Consider the following 24,372-nt stretch of genomic DNA (forward strand, 5'->3'; position numbering starts at 1 on the left):
AATTCATTAACAGAAACCACCAGCAGTTTTCTATGAAAAATGAAATGTGAGGAGTTCATGCATCTCTTCTAAAGTAGAAATAAATATTTGCCTGCCTCCATAGTTAATTTTTCAGTATGTCTGATATGTGGAGAACTTGTGTTAGATTCCCAGTACTGCCTGGAGTTCTAGCTAGGTGATACTGCTGGAACATAGTATATCCAGTTTTGTAATGCCATTTGGGGATCTATTTGAGTGAGAAGTAGTGGCTCCCAGGTCTGGGAAGGTTTAAAAGGCTGGAAGAATGGTATGCTGATCCCATGCCCCTCTGTACTACATCTGAATGACACCATTGGCATAGGATTACTTGGCAGTCATTTGGTAGTAAATGACGAGACACGGCCAGTACACATAGTTTTAGATTTAGAAAGAAATACTTTCAAGGCATTTTAAACCCATGTAGAACATTTCACAAATAAGTGTTCTAGGCATTCTGGAGCTTTTCATCAACAATATCTCATATGTAGGTTTGGAGCAATGTGTGTAGAGGAAGTGTGCATTCCCTAAGCTCCATGCACGCCTTTACTATGTTTCTGTTGAATGACAACACCCCAATGGTATAACGTTCATCGTTGTCTCCCAGTAAGATATTGTTACAGTGACATGGATGTTATTGGTGTATAATGATCCAAACTGCTTACCACAATGTGGTAAGTTCAAATTAAACAGTGAATAAAATTACTTTTCATCTCTTTGCAGAAAAGAAGATTGTTGGACCTAGAACTAAATAAGGATAGCAACTTCAAACGTACTTTATTAAAATAGAGAAGTCAATGTAATACATAAAGGCACCAGGATCTTGAGATGCTTTGAGTGAGTTGTCACAGTAAAGTGTCTGAGGTAGTAGGATTTTATGAGCTCTAGAGTTCTGTGTTGGTAGCCTGAACTCATACACGTGTTGTATAAGCTGCCGATAGTGTAGAATTGCTGGTCCATGGGTAATAATGTGGGCAGGGTGGCTGCAGTGAGCAGTTGAATTTGGGTAAATGGTTGGTACTCAGTGGATGATTGACAGCTGTCAGACATTCACCAAAGTGGCAGTATACATAGGAAAAATCATAAGTAGCATAGAATGCAGTGCATTGTAACTATTCTGGGAGCAGAACAGAAAAAGCTGTACTAAAGTATCTCGAACAGAACAGACTGAGACGTCATTAGAATAACTCACTGACAGCAAAGTCAAAACTTGAGTCAGTACTGGAGTCAGACTGGGAAAGCAGTAACAGGGTATATACATCTATTGCAATTTTGTGATAATAAAATGTAAGTATCTGAATATTTATCATGGCAGGTTGAATAAAACCTGTACAGAACCTGTTTTTTAAAATACATTGTCCAGTACCTTGTTATACAAACTTGATACCATCAGGCCCACCAACAGCAGAATGCTTGCCCCTTGCTCTCAGACACTCCTTCTGCACCCACTGCCTGATGTCATTTGGATTCACTACTTAATAACAGTGTAACACACATCTGGGACCACATTTTTTTACCTTTTACTGCATGTAAGTGGACACTGTGAATCATATCATCACACTGCTCCCCCTAGTTTCACAGTGAGTATCAATGTACCTTTTCCTTATATGATCAAAATTCCAACCTGGAAATTCCGTTGCTTGATTTCATAACAGATAAAGGTGTTTCTGTCAATTATTTCACTGCACATTTTCAAAGAGCACTTTTGCCACACTTGCTTAACTTGTTCTTCAGTTTTTGAATATATTTTTGTAATGTTGTGTAGTCAGTTTTCTTGCTACACTGGACCAGAACTGAATCTCCTGTGGGAACTTCAGTGCTCTGGCTCAGGACAGCTTCAGTTCATTAGACATACAAATCATGCCACATTAGCATCAAGTCTACTATCCAGCATTCAGAAATAACTGTTATTTAAAGGAGCACTTGTAGATAAAAACAATGTATTCATTAATAGAGCTAGAACTATGTTGGTGATAAATATCCATGCCCCCATACCACTTTTAACATTACCTATTCTACATGGTAGCAAACAAATTTTACATCTACATGTTCAAAAAAATAATGCCAACCACATCTCCTCAGTCACCTCATGGAAAGTTTATATTTTATTCCCACTTACCATTCATCAATACATATTTCACATATGCACAGAATACTCTGACAGCCATCATTGTTTAGTCATGAAAAACACTTAGTGCCACCCCATATGTTTCTGGAGTAAGCATTGTCAATTGCAGCAAAACTATATCAATCATAAAATCATGCACACACACACACACACACACACACACACACACACACACACACACAGACAGACAGACACACACCACACACTTATACCATTCATTCATCTTCAATGTACATTTTGTCACTTTCATACACTAAAATAGTTACATGTCTTTCATAAACCTGAAGATATATGTGACTTCTTTTCATTCTACATAAAACTTGCTCTCAGTGTCAATCTATCTGTTTTAACTTTTTATTGTGTTATGTTTTCTTCTTGCACAGTTGTTCTCTTTCTATGAACAAATAATATATAGTTTTTTTAAAAAATTACTTCAAAAGAAACAGGAAGTATGATGATTATACTAGACTCCATTTCCAGTGGCTATATTTTAAAATCATCATCAAATATTTACCATACTTATCAGTCTCCTTCCATCACTTGTTCTCATTTACCTTAGATAACAACTCCCTTGCTAACTTGAATTTATTGGCTTTCCAATAGTTTACACAACTCTACAAGCACAGATAAGTAAACTCTTCCAAGTCCATCTTACAGCTGGCATTTCTAGGTTTATAAAACCATGGGAATCCCTCCATTGAATCATGCACTTCCTGCAATTTCTTGATCATTATGTCTTAGTGTTCCATACACTTTATTTTTTCAGCATCACCAGTGCTACATGCTTTATATTACCAAGCACTTTCTCGTGATGAACACATGTTTGATCTTAACCCCTTTGATTTTACTGTATCATATTTTTTCCCCAGCTATTGTATCTGACTTCACCACCACAAGGACGTTAGCCCCATTAACATTTTCTACATTATAAAAAACATCAGTTATGTCACTGTTCAAATCACTACCAACTCCATTACCAAATGCTTCTATGCCATTCACTTCATTATTTAGATAAACAAAACAGTGGAATTGCCAGTGATGAAATAGTTCTTTATTTTATGGGTCAATGAGGGCCCAATATTTCAGAAAATTAGCATGTTTACATCATGAGGTGATGAAGGCAATGTTGGAAAATTGTGCCTGTTGGATGACATCTGATCATTGACCCGTGAGCTATCCATCATGAATAATGCTGGGATAAGTTGAATACCACACAACAACAAATTGTCGTAATAAATAACTTTCACTTTTAAAATAATATAACTTTGCTCTGCATCAACATGCACATTGGTCACTGCTACATTCATTATATCACACTCATTCACATTATCTGGCTACTGCAAACATTCACATATATGACTGTCTTCCAATGGAGAAAATTTAGTTTCTAAGTTGCAGTCTATCCTGAAAATTACATTATTAACCTTGGCATTAAAACTTATGTATTCATTTGAGTTACATTCTATCCCCAACTTTGTTTTTGGCATCAGTGCCTCCTTTGGTTAATATACTTTCCATTGACTTGATACTACTAATATTTTCTGCCCTTTGATTTTTCATATTTTCCTTCATTTCTTCCAACTAGCCATTAATGTTCACAGAAACTTGCAATATTAAATTCTGGTGATCCACTTTCATTTCTGAGCCATTCATAGAAGATATACTGATTTCATTCTCTGAAGCTTAACTGCAAGGAAAATGATTATTTATCTTTGTAACGTATAATCTAAATGCAAATGTAGTTGACTACAATATTAAAATGTGCACAAAGCCGCAATAGTCCATTTATTTTTTGTGCATATAGTAAGTGTGGCTCATTTGCTCACATTTACATATTTGACAATACAGAGATTCTGTAGTTTCTCTGACTCCTTCTTTACTACTGCTCGAAGGGAAATTGGTACAGAGCCTGCTCCAAAAAACTGAATAGTTGCTGTTGGTTTGAAGGTAATATGGACTTTGAAATTGTTGGAACATCCAAGATAGACCTCAAAGTTCTTCACAGAGTTCTTCTAAATTGAGAAAACAAATGTTTTATACCACAGGGAACCTGAAAGTATTGGGTACTTTGTATCACTTGCTTCTGACAGGCTTCTGTTCTGAACATAAGATTGACTGGTATTCTTATCTTGTAACATAAAGTTATACGGTTGTCAGCTAGTGACAATGGTGGTAAACCTGTTCTGTAGTATATTACCATGTTACGTAATGTCACTGTTGGACTTGTGTCTACTTGAAATGATAGTGGCTTTTTACTGATATCATTAACATTTTATATGATGTACAACATTCTACTACAAAATTTTAGGTATTGATGAAAATTTTCAAATTTTGTATTTTGGCTTCTAAGTGATGTTTGATGAATATTAGAAAACATTGGGTCTGTTTGCAGTAGAAAGCTACTTAACTAAATTTGCTCCATTGTTTATGATCTTCCTTCACTGCTTTGTATTCCCAATTGATTCATCATGCATAAAGGAACATAATCGTAGCACTCTAATTAATGAAATGATATACACTATATTCTGATTTCATTTTCTCTTTATTGTCAAAGCTCATTAATTGATTTTGACAAGCTTTTCATGCAGACATATTGCAGAGTACACTGAACTGAAGATGCAGCAAACACTAATGGACTTGGTAGGCTCTGCAAACTTACCATAAATAAAGTAAATCAATCCAGGCGTTCAGCAGTATTGAAACATGCTGCAATACTGGTAGAGTGTATTACAATAAAGCAATGTTTGCATTCATGTTCAATAAAGTGCTGTGTGGAAGAAGGCTACTTCTGTTCAGAGTGGTTTATTAATTGCTTAAAATGCTTGCTGCTTAGATGTCAAGTCCTTGCTCAACTGTAATTTTAAGGAATTGTGTCATACCTCTTCCATTTTGCTCATACTGCATGAGTCTGTCATGAATAAAAGAGCCCATATATGGTGGATAACATTATTGAGATCTAAAGGGATATTTATATACTAATTTCTCTCAGTCTGTTAGTGATGATAGTATGCTGCTAGTGACAATCACGGTTATACAAATGACAATGTTTCTGGGCCTGCTACTGGGGCTAGCACATGTAGTGAATAAAACACATAACATCCAGTCCAAAACAAAAAGTAGGCTTTTTGACTGACACTGTCTGACACCTCAATAACTGTAAAATTCTGTTGCTGTTATTTACATATTAAGACTTCAAGCCATATATGGCTACTAAAGATGGTGGCAGTGCAGTGGATGATATCTATGCTAAAGGAGATTTTTGCGTTTGTAAGTTGTAAGTCAGAATTTCTACTCTTGCATCAACTACACTGTTCAGTCACACTAATGTGAATACCTGTCAAAAGCCCATATAACTACCTCTTCCCTTTTGGCTGTCTATGGCATATGCCGATGAGATTTTGGAAGGTACTGGTAAGAATGTGGAACTATAATCAACTCCAGCACTGTGGCCAGCTGTACTATGGTTCTGGGTTGAGGATCCACAGCGCAAACAGCCTGATCAATGTGGTCCTACTGATTCTTGGTTGGGTTTAAATCAGCTGTGCTTTTCAAACCATGCACATACACTGATGGGTCTGGAATGAAATACATCACTGATTCTGTGTATCAGGGATCTGACACTTTTTTGGTAGGTTTGTGCTGGTATATGGCTTTAGATGTCTATTCATAGTTCATGTAATTCATGCTAATAATGGGCCGCTGATTTGTGTATGCAGTGATGCCGCTGATTGCGACACAGGTGAGTCCCACAGGATTTACATCAGGTGAATTTGGTTGCTGAGACATCAGCATGAGTTCGCTATAACACTTCTGTATCAAGGTTTTGGCACTGAGAAATGGACAATTATACTGCTGAAAGATGGCATCGCCGTTGGGGAAGACATCAGGTTTGAAGGGATTCAGGTGATTTTCAGCTATCAGCGTGTCTTTGATTACTCCCACAGGCTCCATGAAAGCTTAGAATAATGTCTCCCATACCATAATACTGCTCCTACCAGCCTGCATCTGTGGCCTGCTGCATGTTTCCAGCCACCTTCACCTTAATAGTGTCTGTGGAGATGACCAGCAACCTAATATAGCAAAAGTGTGATTCACCCAAACAGGCAATAATTTCAATTTATCAATCCCAATGGTCCCATGGCCATGGCAATCATAACTGATGATGCCATTGGCACAACATGGAAACATGTAGGGATGGCTTGCTGCGGAGCTCCCTATTTAACAGTGTATGATGAATAGTGTGCTCCAAAACACTTCTGCGCACACCAGTGATCTTTTGGCAGAGATGCCACAAATCACAGTACATCCTATTTTATAGAGCAGATGAGCCTCCAAACCCCACAGTCTGTGGATGTGGATGCTCATGACATTAGTACATGAACATTTGACCAGCGTCACTCTTTTCAATATACTCATTCACAGTCTTTGCTAAGTAATAATTTGTCCTTTGTCAAAGTCGCTTATGTCAATGGGTTTCCACATTTTCAGCCCATATCTTCACTAGGGTGATCCCCTTTGCATGTCTTCTCTGCTTACATACATTTGTTAACTCATCACGTGCTTGCGACGCCATCCTGTGTCATGGTGGGCAGTGGTCATAATGTTTTGGCTGCTCAGTGTACACTGCAAGCTGTGTGGTACATTGCTTTGTCCTGCTGGTAGATGCCATCATTCTGAGGAAAAAAAACTGCATGTAGTGGTGGAAATGGTCCCAAAGCATACATGCATCTATTGTGCCTTCCATAGTGACTAGATGACCCAGGGAATGCTACAAGACCATTCCCCAGACCATAACGCTCCCTCCTTCAACTTAGATCCATCCTATGTGTTGCAGGGTGTTTAATTTCAAATGTTTCATCCTGTTTACGTCAATGACCATCTGTCTCAGTCAGCACAAAATGTGATTCTTCTGGAATGGCCATTTGTTGCCACTTAGTGGACATCTAGTTGTGGTACTCATGTAAAAATTCTACCATTCTTTGCTGATAAACAGCAGTCAGTATAGTTGCGTAAACCAGGTGCCTTTTGCAGTGATCCACATGCAGAAATGTTCGATGAACTGTCATTGAAGAGACACTGTTGGTATTTCATTGGTTCATCTGGGTAGTTTGCCGCTCAACATTTGCATATCTGTTTGCCTATACACATCTCTGCAACCATCATTCACCCATTTCATCTATGGCTCATGGTGTACCAGAGCTGCCTTAGCACAGGTTTCTTATAGCACCATCTTGCCATTTTGGTGTACTTTAATGCCAGCAACATGCAAACAGTTTACAAACTTAGCCATTATGGAAATGCTTCCACTCTTGATCTGAAAACCAATGATCATGCCCTTTTGGATGTGAGATAAATCATTATGTTCCCACATTACAACAATGAGTAGCTCTTGTAGATGCTTTAATTGCTGTCCCTGCAATGACTTTTGTCTTTGCCATGTATTTAAAATATCAACATCTGAGCTGTTATTTATCAGTCCACATGTAATGTCTCATGCAGCTTGTCACTAAACAGTTATTTACCCAGGCTCATTATTCTTTTTAAATCCATAAAAGCCATTGCAGGCAGCTTGAGTAAGCAGTGTAATGAGTACTGAACATCATGTGAAGTATGCAGTCTATGACGGCAACTTTTAACAGTGTCATGATGTCACAGTGACAGTAACTACTGGTATGGCTTACACTTCCATGGTCAGCAGTGATCTGCCTTGTGGTGAGAGAGTATCTCTAGCTCTGGCGAGACATTGATATTGCTATGCAACACTATCCTTGTACAGATCTCATGATGGAGTCTCTCTACTTATTGGCCAGTGCTGGCCACTCTGTTGGTCACCCATTTGTGTCATTATAACTGTTGATTATGATGGAGGATGAGCTGACTCTGCCTTCAGACACTTTGGTACCATGAATAGCCAATGATAACACCCTGATTTCACATCGACATAAAGATATGTGAGCTCATGTCCTCATATTTTTGTGACAGTGGGCTATGGGCTTGCTGGGTTGGATATGGCACTTTGAACAAAATTAAAATCTAAGCATGTGCAACTGATCTACAGGCCTGTCACAATTAATGGAGATGAGACAATATGTTGCAAAGAAGACTGTTAGGTCTTCCTGAGTCACTGTTGATACCATAATTTTTCTTTGGACAATTTGTCACATTTTGGAATTAAATACTGCATGGAACAAAATGGTAATAAGGTGCTGACTATAACTGTTGCTGCATTTACAGGAGCTCCAATAGTGTGAGGAAGGTAGTTGTGGGCAGTCATCAGAAACCATCATATGGTGTGTTCTGTTCATGGAAAATACTTTTCCCACACCCAAGATTGTAAAACTTCTGGTGATGATAGTCATCTGAACAACATATAGGAAATTTGAGATGGCTTCTATGACCAGTAACCATATAGCTCCCTTGAATGAGTGTGAACCTACTCCAAAGAGTGGTTGCATCTGAGTCTCAGTGTCAATGCCTGTGCAACAAACATGATGTGATGCTATCATGTGTATTATTCCCCAAAGTGACCTTTGCAGTAACTGGAGTAGCAATGGCTGGGATGTAGGCAGGATGATAAAACTACAGTTGTCATCCACATAACCAGCAACATTATGAAACTAGTTGTGTTGACCCTATGTTGTATTGGGAAGTATGTTATAAAAGCTGGCAGTAATCCTTTCGGTAGCTGATACTGCAACCCATACTTAACTGATGATGTGACTCTGCAGAGTAGCATGGTTCCCTGTGTACACGGGTCTATGTGATGAGAAGTAACAGGGAGTTCTACTAGAATAGATTACACACTGTTATTTGTTTGTAAATGCATTGACTTGTACTTATGAAACTTAGTCCATGAAGTTTCATGGGATCAAGAATTTTCATTAGCCAGGCCTATAATGAATGTCAGGCAGTTCTGCACTTGGGAATAAGCCCCATTACTGCGATCATTGTACTTACTTTTGTGGGAACTTAGACTGGAGGCTTATAACAGCTATGAGTGGCTTATGATCTGGAATTATGTAAAATTGTGTTCCTTACAGATATATGTGAAATATCATAATCTCATATGCTATCACTAATACTTTCACTCTATTTGTGAGTAATTAATTTGGGCCACCACTAAGTCACCTAAGGTAAAAGTGGTCGGCTGGTGTGTGTTGTAAGAAGTCTCAGTGTACTTCTTGTGTTCTTCTGCTATACTGTCGCCTCAATGACAGTGTCATTTCTCAGTATATGGTCAATTCATGCATCTCTTGTGTGTAGGTTAAGCTTTGAAGGACATAGCTTCCTTGCCTTCGCTCTGTTGAGCATTCTGCATTAGCACCACATCTGGAAGCCTACTACTTTGTGTTAGCCTTATTACCTATTCAAGTACTAATGTTGACATTAAGTGTACAGCATGCACTCATGGACAGGTTGTCTGATGACTGTTAATGCTTATAAGTTCCCAAAACACAGAAGAAATGTGTGGTTACATCAAAAATGGCAGAAGCAGCCTCTCCAATTGCCACACTCAGTTGCTTTGACGAAGTACCTGTGGGATCATTAACTGAATATACTGAGAAACAAATGGCAGAAAGACAAGTTGCTTTACATACATGTATAATACTAGATAGTGAACTTAAATTAATTTTTGGAGCTTTCTAAAATAATTTTTCACTCTGCAGTAGAGTGTGTGCTGATATGAAACTTCAACGCAGACTGAAACTGTCTGTCAGACCAAGACTCAAACTTGGGAACTTCGCCTTTTGTGAGCAAGTGCTCTACCAAATGAGCTACCCAAGCATGACCCATGATCTGTCATCTCAGCTTTACTTCCACTACTACCTCATCTCCTAACTTCCAAACTTCACAGAATTACTACTGCAAAGCTTGCAGGGCTAGCAGGCCTAGAACAAAGGATGTTGTGGAGACGTGCTTTAGCCCAGTTTGTGCATGTTGCCAGTAGTTTGGAATAGAGGAGGTGAGGTCCCAGTGGAAGTAAAAATGTGATGATGGGTCATGAGTCATGCTTGGATTTCTCAGTCGGTAGAGCACTTGCGTGTGAAATGCGAAGGTCCTGAGTTTGAGTTTCAGTCCAGCACACATTCGTAATCTGCCAGGAAGTTTCATATCAGCACACAGTCCACTGCAGAGTGAAAAATCACTGTGGGAACATCCTCCAGGGTGTGGCTAAGCTGTACCTCCACAATATCCATTCTTCCAGGAGTGCTAGTTCTGCATGTTTCACAGGAGAACATACCTGTGTTTGTAACACTTCTGAGGCTGCACAATTTGCCCCACTTGTTGGGCCAGCATCTAGCTTTCCTGCCCAATCTGGACAAGTGCAGAGGATGTGTACACTAATCATATGGAGCTCCAATGGCAGTTGTGTAATGGAGTTCCCCATAGAAATACCATGCAGGGTAGGAAAGAATGCCAGTGTGCACTCAGTATGTTTGCCGTGGGATCTCAGGTACAACCGGCTGCAAACAGTGGCACATGTTGGCATGAATGATGACTGCCACTTGGATGCTGAGGCTATCCTTGGTTTCTTTCAGTGTATAGCTAATTTGGTGCATCACACAGAATGCATGTTGAGCTGACTATTTGTTGCATCATACTCATGGTTGATCGCAATCCTCTGGTTTGGAGCAGAGGGGAAGGTCTAAAACAGAGGTTCAGCCTCTCCTTTCAATCATTGTACAAATGCTGAAATGGCAGATATAGACATAACTGAGCATGGAACAGAAAAATAACTACAACTACTTAGTAGTGGACAGGCATTATGACCAGACAAGATACCTATAGGATTCTACAAAGGTTATGCAAAAAAACCATACACCCCTTCTAGAAGTTGTTTATCATAGTTCACTGGACCAAAGAACGATACCTAAAGACTGGAAAAAAGCACAGGTCATCTATATTTTGAGGAAGGCCCATAGGGCAGATGCATCTGTTGCATAATTATGCAACAAGTTTTATGCTCAAGAGTTATGACATTTTTGTTGAATGAAGCTGTCCTCTATAAAAATTGACATGGATTGTCAAACAGAGATCTTCCAAAACTCAGCTCACTCTGTTCCTCCATGACATACATAGTGCTGCAGACAATGGCGCACAGGTTAATGCCATGTTCGTTGACCTCTGGAAGGCATCTGACATTATGAGCTTATTTAGTATCACAACAGATTTGTGACTGGATTCAAGCCTTCCTTGTGGACTGAACTCAGCATGTCACCCTCAACAGAACAAAATTAACAGATGTAAAAGCAATTTCCAGTGTACCCCAGGGAAACGTGATAGGGCCATTTCTGTTTACAGTGTGAATCAATGATCTAATAAATGTAACATATTCATTTGCAATTACATATACATGGATACTTTGAAAATCACACTTAGGTGCCTGGCAGAATGTTAATCGAACCACCTTCACAATAATTCTGTTATTCCAATTTTGAACACTGCGTTGGGGGGGAAAGCAAACAGCTATATCCTTCCGTGAGAGCTCTGATTTGCCTAATTTTGTTATGATGATCATTTCTTCTTAGGTAGGTCGACGTCAACAATATATTTTTGCATTCGGAGCAGAATGTTGGTGACTGAAATTTCGTGGTAAGATACCGCCGCAATGAAAAATGCCTTTGTTTTAATGATGTCCACCCCAAATCGTGTTTTATGACAGTGACAATCTGTCCCCTATTTCATGATGATGCAAAACATGCTCCGCTTCTTTGAACTTTCTCTATACACTCCTTTGGTTTTTGAACACATTCTAAGTTGATTTTTGAACGAATCATAAGTTGATTTTTTAATGCGTGCGTAGTGTACGTGATGTCTCTGCCAGGGGAATCTCTGTCACATCAAAAAGTAAAAAATTTCTGCAGACAAAAGAGCATGGGGCTATACAAGCTGAGGTGAATAAACCTGAATGGGTGAATGCAATCGCTGTTTGTTTATGTGGTTGACTGGGTGTGGCAGTGATGGGCGTTGTTATAACTATTAGTGAAATCCAGAGATTCAAGCTGCCAGAGTGGAATAAACGACTAACAGGAATAACAGCTAAGAAAGATTACCTATTACCTTCTCAGTGTAACCAAGAAAATGAGATTTTGACAGAAAATTTTTGCCAGAATGCAACAATACTAGGGCCAGTAGTACAGTCCACGGTTGGCAGTCACTTAAGTTCTATTCTTGGCATACGTGTTGTACAAATACGTTATAATGCCTGACCAGAGAATGAATATATCTACTGTGAAGGAGATTAAATAAATCTGATCACACTAGGAAACCTGTGCAACCTAAACTGCCTTCTTTCAATACTGGAGATTGAGAGCCTCCGTAACGTTTAGGAAAATAATAATCTACTTTCTCATCAGTAACTGAAGCTACCATACAAAATTATTTCTAAACATGTTCAGGAATTATGGAAAATAATATGCTCTGCATATGTTGAAATTTAGAACAAATGATGAACACTTGACATTAAATAGAATACATCTGTATTTTATATTAGTAAACAGTGATAAATCACTAGCAGTTAATGTACCTCAGCTATCCTTTCTTCCCTGTAGATAGGTTAGGATGAAAGATTTTCTGAAATGGATGACTATTTAACTGATAAATATTGCATGGGATGTTAATAACTCTTCCATAATTGCTCTACCAAGTTGTTAAGTTCACAGTAACGCTTTATAAAATCATAAAAGTAAACGTGAAAGGATGTGCCTATAACTCTCTACTTTTTTAGGAATCACACAGGTAATTTAAAAATGATTACAAGTCCTCTGTTTATTGCCTGAAAATTTGAAAAAGAACTTACCCTTCTCTCATTCCTTTCTTGGCACGTTTAATCAATGGCGATTGGGAGGTAGTATCACAGGAATTGGGAGTTAGCTGCTACAGGAGCTTCTTTGGCTACATATGTAATCACTCATGTTCCTCTATATTCAGAATACCTATAAACATGAATCAATCTGGGACAACATTTCAGTTTGTCCTTTAATAGGCAGGAATGGCATAGAACAAGTTAGGTCACCTGAAAAATTTTGTACTATGTACTGGGCTTACAGATAATTAATCAGACTTAGCCTGTCCTTTTGTTCCTATAGGATTGCAGTATCAGTGTTCATAAGGGAAAATATACATCTGCATCTACATCATACATGGTGTGTGGCAGAGGGTACTTCTCACACCTATAACTGATCCCCCCTTCCTGTTCCACTCCCTAATGGTGCATCGGAAGAATGATTGTCAATAAGCCTCTGTATTAGATAATATTTCTTGAAATTTCTCATCAGTGACATTTCCTAAGATGTATATGGGAGGAAGTAATATGTCATCCAAATTTTTCTGGAAAGTATTCTCTCAAAATTTCAGTAGTAAATCTCACTTGTAATGCTTGCCAATGGAGACTGCTGAGCATTTCTGTAACACTCATGCACCAAATAAATGATCCCATGACAAAACATGCCCCCCTTCAATGGTCTTGTTGATCTCTTCTATCTGTCTACCTGGTAATGATCCGATACTGAACAATACTCATGAATCGGTGGAATATGTGCCTTATGAGCCCCTTACTTTGTGGATGAGTTACATTTCTTAAGATTCTTCCTACGAATTGAGTCTTACATCTGTTTTTCTTACAATTTGTTTTATGTGGTTATTCTACTTATGGTCACTTCAGACCAGGGTACAGATTTGCTAGCTGTTTATCAAGGAGTTCCTTGTGAGGTGACGGAGTGGCCATGTATGTAAAAATTAATATTCCATTTGAGTCCCTAGACATACCACAGTACTGCACTGAACAGATATTTGAATGTTGATTCAAATGGTTCAAATGGTTCTGAGCACTATGGGACTTAACATCTGTGGTCATCAGTCCCCTAGAACTTAGAACTACATAAACCTAACTAACCTAAGGACATCACACACATCCATGCCCGAGGCAGGATTCGAACCTGTGACCGTAGCAGTCGCGCGGTTCCGGACTGCACGCCTAGAAATTTGAATGTTGAGCAGAGGCAGTTGAATTTAATGAAACTAAACTTCTAACTTTTGTTGATTATAGGTCCCCTAACTATGACTTTAGAGCATTTATGCTCAAGTTAGAGTGGGTTCTTGATTCACTTTATAGGATGTGATAGAATTTAGTTATATGTGGCGACTTCAATATTCATTTTGATTATGATTGTTCCAGAAAATGGATGCTGGTAGATCTCCTAAATTCATATGGTCTTATGTGGACGGTGTTTTTTCCTGTCAGTGTGCAGGGGAACAGTGGCACAGCCATAGACAATCTTTATATTCATTCTTCGTTACTAGATAGGCATTCTGTTAGTAAAAGAGTTATGGCCTTTCATACCATGATACACAATTTTTAACATTAAGAGGCTTTTATTCTCAAACAAATGTCACACATAATTACAAATTATGTTGGAAAGTTAATCCAATGGCAGTAGAGAGTTTTCTAAAACTCATCAAGGAGGAAAAGTGGCACAGTGTTTATAAAGCTGATAACATAGATAACGAATATACTGCTGTCCTTAACACATTTCTCATGCTCTATGTGAGTTACTTTCCATTATAACGTTCCAAATGGGGTAAGAGGCAGCCTGGGTGGCTGACTAGTGGGATAAGGATATTGTGCAGAACAAAGAGGGAATTATATGAAAATGTCAGAAGTAGTCACAATCAAGTTACAGTTGCCCATTACAAACAGTATTGTAAGATGCTTGAAAATGTTATTAGGAGGGCAAAGAGCATGTGGTGTGCAAATGAAATAGTTAATTTGCAAGATAATGTTAAAACCATATGGTCAGTTGTGAATCTGGTCAACAGCACAAGGTCAATGACATTGAGTCAGTTCGTAGTAAAAATATTTCTGGTACTGATAAACTAGATATATTTACAATATTTAACAATAATTTTATGAGCATTTCTGGTGAATTAAATAAAAATTTAGTTTCTACAGGGGATCATATAACTCTCTTGGAAAATGCATTTCCAAGACTGATGCCTGAAATACTCCTCTGTGTAACTGACATGAGGGAGATTGCGTCAGTAATTGAATCACAGAAGGCTAAGGACTCTCATGGATAAGATGGAGTGCGTAGCAGAATATTAAAGTACTGAGCTGCACATGTTAGCACTGTAATTAGTCATATTTGTAATTTTTCCTTAAGGAAAGGTCAGTTTCCTGAACGGTTAAAGTACTCAGTAGCAAAGCTGTTTTATAAAATGGGAGAAAGGGATAATACAGACAATTTTAGATCTATTTTTATGCCATCAGTGTTTGCCAAAGTTATTGAAAAGGGTTTGTATGTGGGGATAATTGATCATTTTATATCACACGATTTGCTATCAAATGTACAGTGCAGCTTTAGAAGTCGTTTAAAAACTGAAAATTCTCTTCTCTCTGTGAGGTACTGGATGGGTTAAACAAAAGGTTTCAAATGCTAGGCATATTTTTTTTATTTAGCTAAGGTGTTTGATTGTGTGATCACAAAACATTGCTCCAAAAGTTGGACCATTACGGAATACGGGGACTAGTTCACAACTGGTTCACTGCTTACTTTAACAACAGACAGCAGAAAGTCATTGTTCACAGTGTTGAGAATGACTATGATGTGGGGTCTTGAGTGGGGTACAGTCAAGTGAAGGTGCCAAGGATGAGTGTTTCGGCCACACCTGTTCCCTATTTATATAAATGTTATGCCCTCTGGTATTGCGGGTAACTCCAAAATATTCCTGTTTGCTGATGACACTAACTTGATAGTAAGGGATGTTGTGTGCAACATCGGCTCTGTTTCAAACAGTGCAGTTGATGACATAAGTTCATGGCTTGTAGAAAATAAACTAGCGCTGAATCGCAGTAAGACCCAGTTTTTTACAGTTTAATTCAACAAAACTTAATGTTTTAATTTCTCAGAATGGGCATATGATTAGTGAAACTGTACAGTTCAAATTTCTAGGTGTTCATGTAGATAGTACACTGTTGTGGAAAGGCCACAAACAGGATCTTGTTGAAAGACTTAATGCTGCCATTTTTACTATTCAAACGGTATCAACACGAAAAATAGTCTGCTTTGCTTATTTTCATTCACTTGTGTTGCATGGTATTATATTTTGGGGAAACTCTTCCCACTCTAAAAGGATATTTTTGGCTCAGGAATGGGCGGCTTGTGCAGTAAGTGGTGTAAGTTTGCGGAACTCTTGTCGGCCCATGTTCATTAACCTGGGAATTTTGACAATGGCCTCTCAGTATATATATTCTTTACTGTTGTTTCTTGTTAACAATATCAGCTTATTCCCAAGAATAATCAACTTTCACTCAGTGAATACTCAGCAGAAATCTGACCTGCATTCGGATCGGACTTCCTTAACACTTGTGCAGAAAGGAGTGCAATATATTGCTACGTCCATTTTCAATAAGCTACCACAAGAATTCAAAACTCTTAGTAGTAATTTACTCGCTTTCAAATTGAAACTGGAGAATTTCCTCATGGGTCACTCCTATTCTCTTCAGGAGTTCCTGAAAAATTAAAATCATTTTTATGTTATATTTTTGACTGAGTTTCCTGATACTTATTGCTTGACCTTTTTTTTTCTTCATAAACATTTTATTTTTATCTTTTATTACCTTTAAGTTGTAATTTCATGTCGTGACATGTTCCATGACCTTGGATATTTGATCCTCAATTTGGTCCTATGAAACTTGACGTTTAAATAAAACAAAATAAAGATAGCTACTCGTATATACTTTATGGCAGATACTGTTTCACATAGTTTGTAATCAGTGGTGTAGTACACAGTGGCAGATTTATTTTCCTATTTATGTGCAATACACAGACTGGCAAGTTGCACAGGTCACACCAATACTCAAGAAAGTTACTAGGAGTAATTCACTAAATTATAAGCCCATATCATTAATGTCGATATGCAGCAAAGATTTAAAAAACATTGTTCTTCTGAAACACAACCACCTCTTTACACATGCAAATTTTTGAGTGTTATTGACAAGGGATTTCAAATTTATTCAGTATTTCTATATTTCCAGAAGGCTTTTGACAGTGTACCACACAAGTGACTTGTACTGAAACTGCGTGCTTATGGAATATTATTTCAGTTACATGACTGGATTTGTGATTTCCTGCCAGAGTGGTCACAGTTCATAGTAATGGATGGAAAGTCGTCAAGTAAAACAGAAGTTGTTTCTGGCATTCCCCAAGGTAGTGTTACAGGCCCTCTGCTGTTCCTTATGTATATACATGATTTAGGAGACAATCTGCTCAGCCGTCTTAGGTTGTTTGCAGATCGTGCTGTCGTTTATGATCTAGTAAAGTTGTCAGAAGATCAAAACAAATTACAAAACTATTTAGAAAAGATATCTGTATGTTGTGAAAATTGGCAACTGACGCTATATAATGAAAAGTATGAGGTCATCCAAATATGAGTGCTACAAGGACTCCATTAAACTTTGGTAACACAATAAATCAGTCAAATCTAATGGCTGGAAATTCAACTAAATACCTAGGTATTAAAATTATGAACAACTTTAATTGGAAAGAACACATAGAAAATGTTGTGGGGAAGGCAAACCAAATACTACATTTTATTAGCAGAACACATCGAAAATGTAACAGACTGTTAAAGAAATTGCCTACTCTACGCTTGTCTTTCATCTTTTGGAGTACTGCTGAGCAGTCTGGGATGCTTACCAGGTAGGATTAATGGAATCAACCCCAAATCTAAGATAGTCCGAGCCGGGGCAAAAATGTCTTTGAGCATTTGACTTAGGAAGTAAAAAATTTAAAAAAAATCGTTTTTGAAAATTATGTTCATTTTGTAGGGCACATCTCTCTCAAGAGTCTGATATGTAAAACATACATGTTCCAGAAAATGTAAAACAAGTTGTTTGGTCTTAAGTGTGACAAAGTGAGATGCCAGGCATATTCACGCATCATTCTTCTATCACACATCACTGTATTTCAGTCTGTGGGATTAAAAAGTCAATATTTTGTAATGGAAGCTGTCAAACTTGTATTCAGCGACAGTGTGAATTAAAATGTCCTGTGGTGCCTATCCTATTCCCAGTCGGCCAGTTTGACATCATAAATCCCTTTTAAAAACAAAAAAAATACATAAATAAAAAAAACTAACAATTAATACTGGTTGGTATTATATATGACCGGGAGAATAAGAACTCTTCAGAAAATTTGCACTCTTTATTGATTTATAGCTAATAACTTTCTCTTTTGTGTAACATAAAAATAAATATAGGAAACATAAAACCAGTAAAGGCAAGAGACAAGCATGACGTATATATTTCTTCAGTCCTTAGGTCCCAGCATTTTTTTCTCTCTAATGTAGCTAAGGCTTTACACACAGTCCTTTAGTTTCTGCAAAAGAATCTATAAGCCACACTGTTTTGGCATAAATGGTCTTTCTATATACCTCATTTACATAAATAACACAACAGAATGTATTTCTCGAAGTACCAATATCTAATGTCTATAATGCTTGTTACAGAAAAAAAGTTTTATTTTAGGAAATTTGTATCACATTTCAATTACATGCTCCAGCTTCTCAAGCATGAGATCGAAAAGTATTGGTACGGAATTTTTTTATAAATATGGAATCATCATTATCTTCCATATAATTTGTGTAATGTACCCATTTCTTCTCCTTCCTCGATCTAACAAACAATCTTGTCATCACTAATTCTGTAACATTCCCTGATTAACTTCACTAACCCTTCCAGAATCTCCAGTTCAGGTAATTGACAAAAATAACTTTTGTAGACGTTGTTTTGCAAATGTCAAACATATCTTATTAATTTTTGTAACATATCGGATCCCTAAAGTGAATAATAACAAATCAGACTACATATTGTACATTTACAACTTATTTCCACAGTTAAAAGTATGAATTACATGGTTTTGTGCATAGAATAACACAAGATTGAATAAAAGCAGTTTTGCAGTAGGTAAGCTGTCACAGACTTAAATTTTTTCTTCAAGATGAGGTTTTATTTGTCTTGGATATTTGTGACTTAGTTTTTCCTCTTGCATGGTATAAACCTTTTTTTGGAAAAAAATTGTGTTGCAACGGTTAATATGTATATTACTGTGCTATCTGGTACTGTAATCATGGTCAATTATGTTTTGCATAAAAGTGTTTTCTTTTCTCATTACATTTTTTTGACTTTCAATACTACTTTAAATATATAAATGCAAGAAATGTGTAAAATTTTTGGATCTTCAAAGTTAGTTTTGCATGATTTTCTGCTGCTTGCTTGTTTAATTATTCCTATAATTGGCTTCTGTTTCCTGAAAACTGTCTTGGTTTGATTCACATTCTCCAGAAAATGATACTGCAGTTCACTGATGAATGTACATGAGCAAAGTATATAGCCCAAACAAATTCTGCACTGGTGTTATTGCAAAACAATCTTACTACATAGCTAATTTTTGCTAGTTTTGCATTTAGGGATGTACTATGAGAGCTCCCTGTAAGATTTTCTTGAATATGAGTCAAAGGAAATTTAGTTTCAGTTACAGCATCAATGTTTTGGTTATCCCGACATATTATTTGTTGTGCTGCATGAAAGAAATATAAGTGAAATAAGTAACTGGACTAATAATGAATGTTTACATGTTTCAATTATATTTGCTGAAAATGCTCTGACAGCACATTGTGTATTACTTACTTTCGAAAAACTGTATGCTAAAAACCAGCATTATTACACATGGATATTTGTAGCTTCAAAACGTCTTTTATTTATGTGTTAACAAAAGTTTCCACTTTTGAAAATTAATTAATGATGGTGGGGTATTCTGAAAAACTTCAAATTTTTGTAAAATTTAATTATAAACTTCCCAAGAAGGTTAACTACATATTACCTTTCATGTGAGAAACATTTTTTTACATATCATCAGTTTGATGAAAGTACCTCAAAACCTAATTACCAAATTGCCTTGTGGGGTGTGTTTTACTTGTTAAAAGTGAAACTGGGCAGAAGAAAAGTATTGCATCAATTTTCACCCTCAGCATACCTGCCAAATTTCATCAAGATCATTTAGTGGCACTTGAGAACGTTCCCTTGTTAGTTAACATGTATTTATGTCTGTTCCTTAGTATAACAGGCCACAGGCCTGCACAGATGCCTTTCTGCAATGATGAAGGCCTATAACAAATACTGCAAGTTGACCGAAGGTCTGCAAAACTAGCTCTTAATTTCCGATGGAATGTGTGTACTGACATGCAACTTCTGTATTTACAGATACATATGAGTTCTGTTGCACATTGCAGTGTATAAACAATCTTTGAAAACAACTGGGAACAGTAGAAACAATCTTTGAAAACAACTGGGAACACTAAGTTTTAAAGTGTTGTTTCACATGAAACAGACAATAATGAAGGTCAGCTCTGGCCTTCACTTGTACTTAGAAACATTGCACCCTTCCGATACATGGAACCTTTTAATGATTGTCCAAATGGATTGAGTTGTAAAATCTTCTAAAGAAGTAAAAACTATTTTTCTTAAGCTGTAAGCAGTTCTTAAACTTGGTTTAATATTATGATACTGTGATTAAAATACACTAACAGAAAAAAATCACAACACAAAGAAGGGGTTGTGCAGTTTGGTTGCCGGACCTCAAGTAGCCTCTATCTAAGCAGCACATGGTCATCACTGCCACCTCAACACTTACCTCCAATGATCTCTCGCTTGACACCACTTAAGTCAGAAATAGTGGTGGTTTGAGGTCAGTGGAATGCAGGCTACAGGGCATCTGGCTCACAGCTGTTCTTGAAGTAACTGATTTGTATCAGTTCGTTGTGTCACTGTTGTGCCAACTGGTGCTCAGAGTACTGTTAAAATTGCAGCACAATATGCCAGGACCTTCTGCTGAACACAAAGGTGTTTCCTCCTGCTAGTGCCAAGTGTCTGTCCTGAGCCTGGTCTTCTTGCGACTATACATTCTTGTGACCATGATTACCAGCAATGATCTACAGTGGTTACATTCCTGACAAATCTTGCTGCAATATCTCAGAAGGAATATCCAGCTTCTCACAGACCTATTACATGGCCTTATTCAAACTCAATGTGGTGTTGACAATGACATTTATGTTGCCTTAAATTCATTCTTGACTAACATCTTCTCACTACATTCAATCTCAAAGGCACCTAACACTCTAGACCATTACAGCATGTGTTTAAAGCAAACCTGCATCATCATAGTGATACTGTAAGTGCTATTTTTATGCAGTTCCCATGAAATTTGAACAGACATCATCTTTCAGGTGTCGAAACTTGCCTACCAACTTTTGTTTATGTCACACAATTCTTTCCTTGTATTTTGAATTTTTTCTATCAGTGTACATTATATTACGAAAGTGTGAAAACTCAAATGCTGGGCAAGGTAGCATTCTGCTACAGTAATATAGTGCAGTATTCAGGTTTTTTGAACAACTGAATCATTAATTTGCATTTTTCTGATATGGTAAAATGTTGCAGCAGCAAGGTTACCATACATATATTTGTTAACACAGTTGGAAATACTTTGTTGGAACTGTGTTCCTTAGACACATTTTAAGCCGAGATGACACCTAAATGGAACTGACATCACATAAAAGGTAAAAATCTTTTTAAAACCATTTTCTCTCTTTCCAGAATTTCAGATCCTCTTCAAAGCAGATACATTTATCCAGCTAACTTTATGCAGATCTGAAGATTAGATACAATAGACGGAGATATCATTAGTAGCCTTTTACTGTTACCACAGAGGCACCAAATAATCTGTAATAGACTATTCATGCTTCTTAAAAGTCTATAAGCTTCCACATGATTATAGATCAAGGAAACACACAAGGCCAACAGCTTACTCATTCTTCAGCACGCTTTCAAATTTGTTGTGGATCAAGGGAAAAACCAAAGAGCACCACAATGTGTAATAGATGACTCAGAAAACAACTTACAGAAAGTAGTGGTAATAACATGAAAATCTTATTGATTACCCCTCACCTGGACATGCTCTCTTCAAAATAGTGTCATCTGAAAACTATTCTGGGGCTCACTACACTAATTTGTGCCATTTTGTGGATTCAATTAACAGTACTAAATCTGAAAAAAACTTCACAATTAATGTTTATCAGTGAGAAAAGGATGTTTGTGGCAATTAGGCTTTACTTGTGATGACATTGCCGTCCACAAAGTGCAAAAAGATTTACCAAAGTCTGGCTAGCCTTGAAGAATCCCAGAACAACACACACAAACACACACACACACACACACACACACACACATCATTTGAAAGCCCTGTCTTTTCATAGTACCATTGTCTATTAATGTACAAAGAGTGACAATTTGCAGTGCAGACATTTCACGATGTTATCTAAGGCTATTCAGTGGTTCTGGGCATTCATAACAAAGAGGAAAGCAAGTGAATAGGTCTCCTGTAGGAGAAGCAGCAATTGTATTGACTGCTTCCTCCTTCTGTGAAACACCGTGTAAAAAACAAAGAGGAAGAGTGTAAGTTGTTTTACTATCCTCTCCATAATAATGTTAGTACTGCCAATTGTGTTTTGAAACATGTAAGTGTTTGTCATTGCATGAGGGAAGCACTGACATACTTTGATGATTTTTGTAAAATTTCTGTTGTTTATGAAAGATGAGGCTAAGAGTTGCCATTAACCTGAACTCGTATTATCCCTCCTACACAAAATACCATTTTTTATATTTGACATATGTAGAAACAGGTATCCAAGGATCTTTATATTTTTAACTGGTGTAGAATATAAATGAATAAGCAACATAAAGGCTAAGAAAACAATCTCCTTCACACACTGTTGCCCAGATTGTCTCATGCTTATTCATGGTTCTAGGTTTTCAGAACAGAGGATAATGGGAGTGTCTGTGTCAGCTATGGCTGAAACAGTATCTGCATCCACCTTTAATCACACAATGCCAGGCAGGGCACCAACTGAATATGCCGAGAAGCAATCAGAAGGAGAGAAAGTTTATCCTCATTAATGTCTAAATATAAACACATATTGAGTTACTTTTTCTGATGTATTGGTGTTTTCAAGTTAATTACAGGTGAACAGGTATACAGCAATTATGTGCACTTTCCTAATTTTAGTTATGTAAATAATTATCTGAGCTAATATAAGTAGTTAAGATGTTTATGAACTTCAGTACATGATTCTTTAAGGAACTCATATGGAAGGTGTACCATCTACTGTAGCTGTACCAGTATTAACCTGGTTCTCATAGTCTCTCTTCAGTAGCATCCCTTTTGATTGGCACAAAGCTGAAAAGTATAAATGAGTGCAAGAAGGTTCTTACTCAAAGATGTACACAACACCCTTGTTTACATTGAACTAACACACTCACTTGCTCTTCATTAAGTTTGGTATAGAAACAGTGACCAATTTGTCAATTACAGAAATTTGCTAGCTTATTGAACCACATCTGCTCTATAATTATGTTAGTGAAGTTATATTGCAGACAAAGAACATTTCACATTTACACACGCCAAAACGTGCACTTAGCATTCTTCTGTAGTAATTCACTAGCAAAAGATTACACTTTGATGGTTCTTTTAAGCAAGTCTATAATGGGAAGCACCATGTGCAACTGTGACTAGTTTTGATGTAAATAAGATTCTTCACTCTTGCTTGTCACAGTACAGGTTGAGTGAAATGTTAATTACTTTAGGTTCCAGAAATCATCCAAAAGCTATTAATTGTTAAAGTTCTTGAGTTCTTACTTGTGAGCTATCTAACTGCAAACTGGCAATTTTGAGTGAAGTTTGACTACTTATAGATAGGCATAACAACAAGCTGTTACTCTGAAAACCACACAATGTTTTACAGTTTAGCTAGGAATACTTTCACTGTTTTTGATTACATCAAGAACTAATGTGATTTTGCATTAACTAAGTGAAACACTTTTTTAACCTTGTTTCACAAACTTCAGTATTACTGTATGACCTAGGTTTCAGGTTATAAACCTATTTTCCTGAAACCTATGTCATACAGTAAGAATGAAGTTTTTGAAGCAAGACTAAAAGAGTCTTTCATTTAGTTAATATGATATACAGTATTTACCAAGAAACCACAGATGAATCAATTAAAAAAATGAGATTTTGCCTGATAGAAAATATTGCTTGATACAAATGTAGAAAATTACGTGTACACTATTCTCCTTATGCAATGTGAATCCCCTTTTATCTATGCCTGATGCC

At 37.1% G+C, this 24,372-nt stretch overlaps 1 protein-coding gene across 1 annotated transcript in view; it reads left to right on the top strand.

Moving 5' to 3' along the window:
• LOC126470596 (uncharacterized) overlaps positions 1-24,372 on the top strand; it is a 66,470-nt gene that overhangs the window by 19,382 nt on the left and 22,716 nt on the right. The window contains exon 4 of the mRNA XM_050098548.1: positions 23,009-23,230. Coding sequence (XP_049954505.1) covers positions 23,009-23,156 — 148 coding nt within the window. The 3' untranslated portion in view covers positions 23,157-23,230. The remainder of the gene's footprint in view (positions 1-23,008; positions 23,231-24,372) is intronic.

This window comes from Schistocerca serialis, chromosome 3 (assembly GCF_023864345.2).
Source record: "Schistocerca serialis cubense isolate TAMUIC-IGC-003099 chromosome 3, iqSchSeri2.2, whole genome shotgun sequence".
In the NCBI taxonomy this organism is placed as follows: domain Eukaryota; kingdom Metazoa; phylum Arthropoda; class Insecta; order Orthoptera; family Acrididae; genus Schistocerca; species Schistocerca serialis.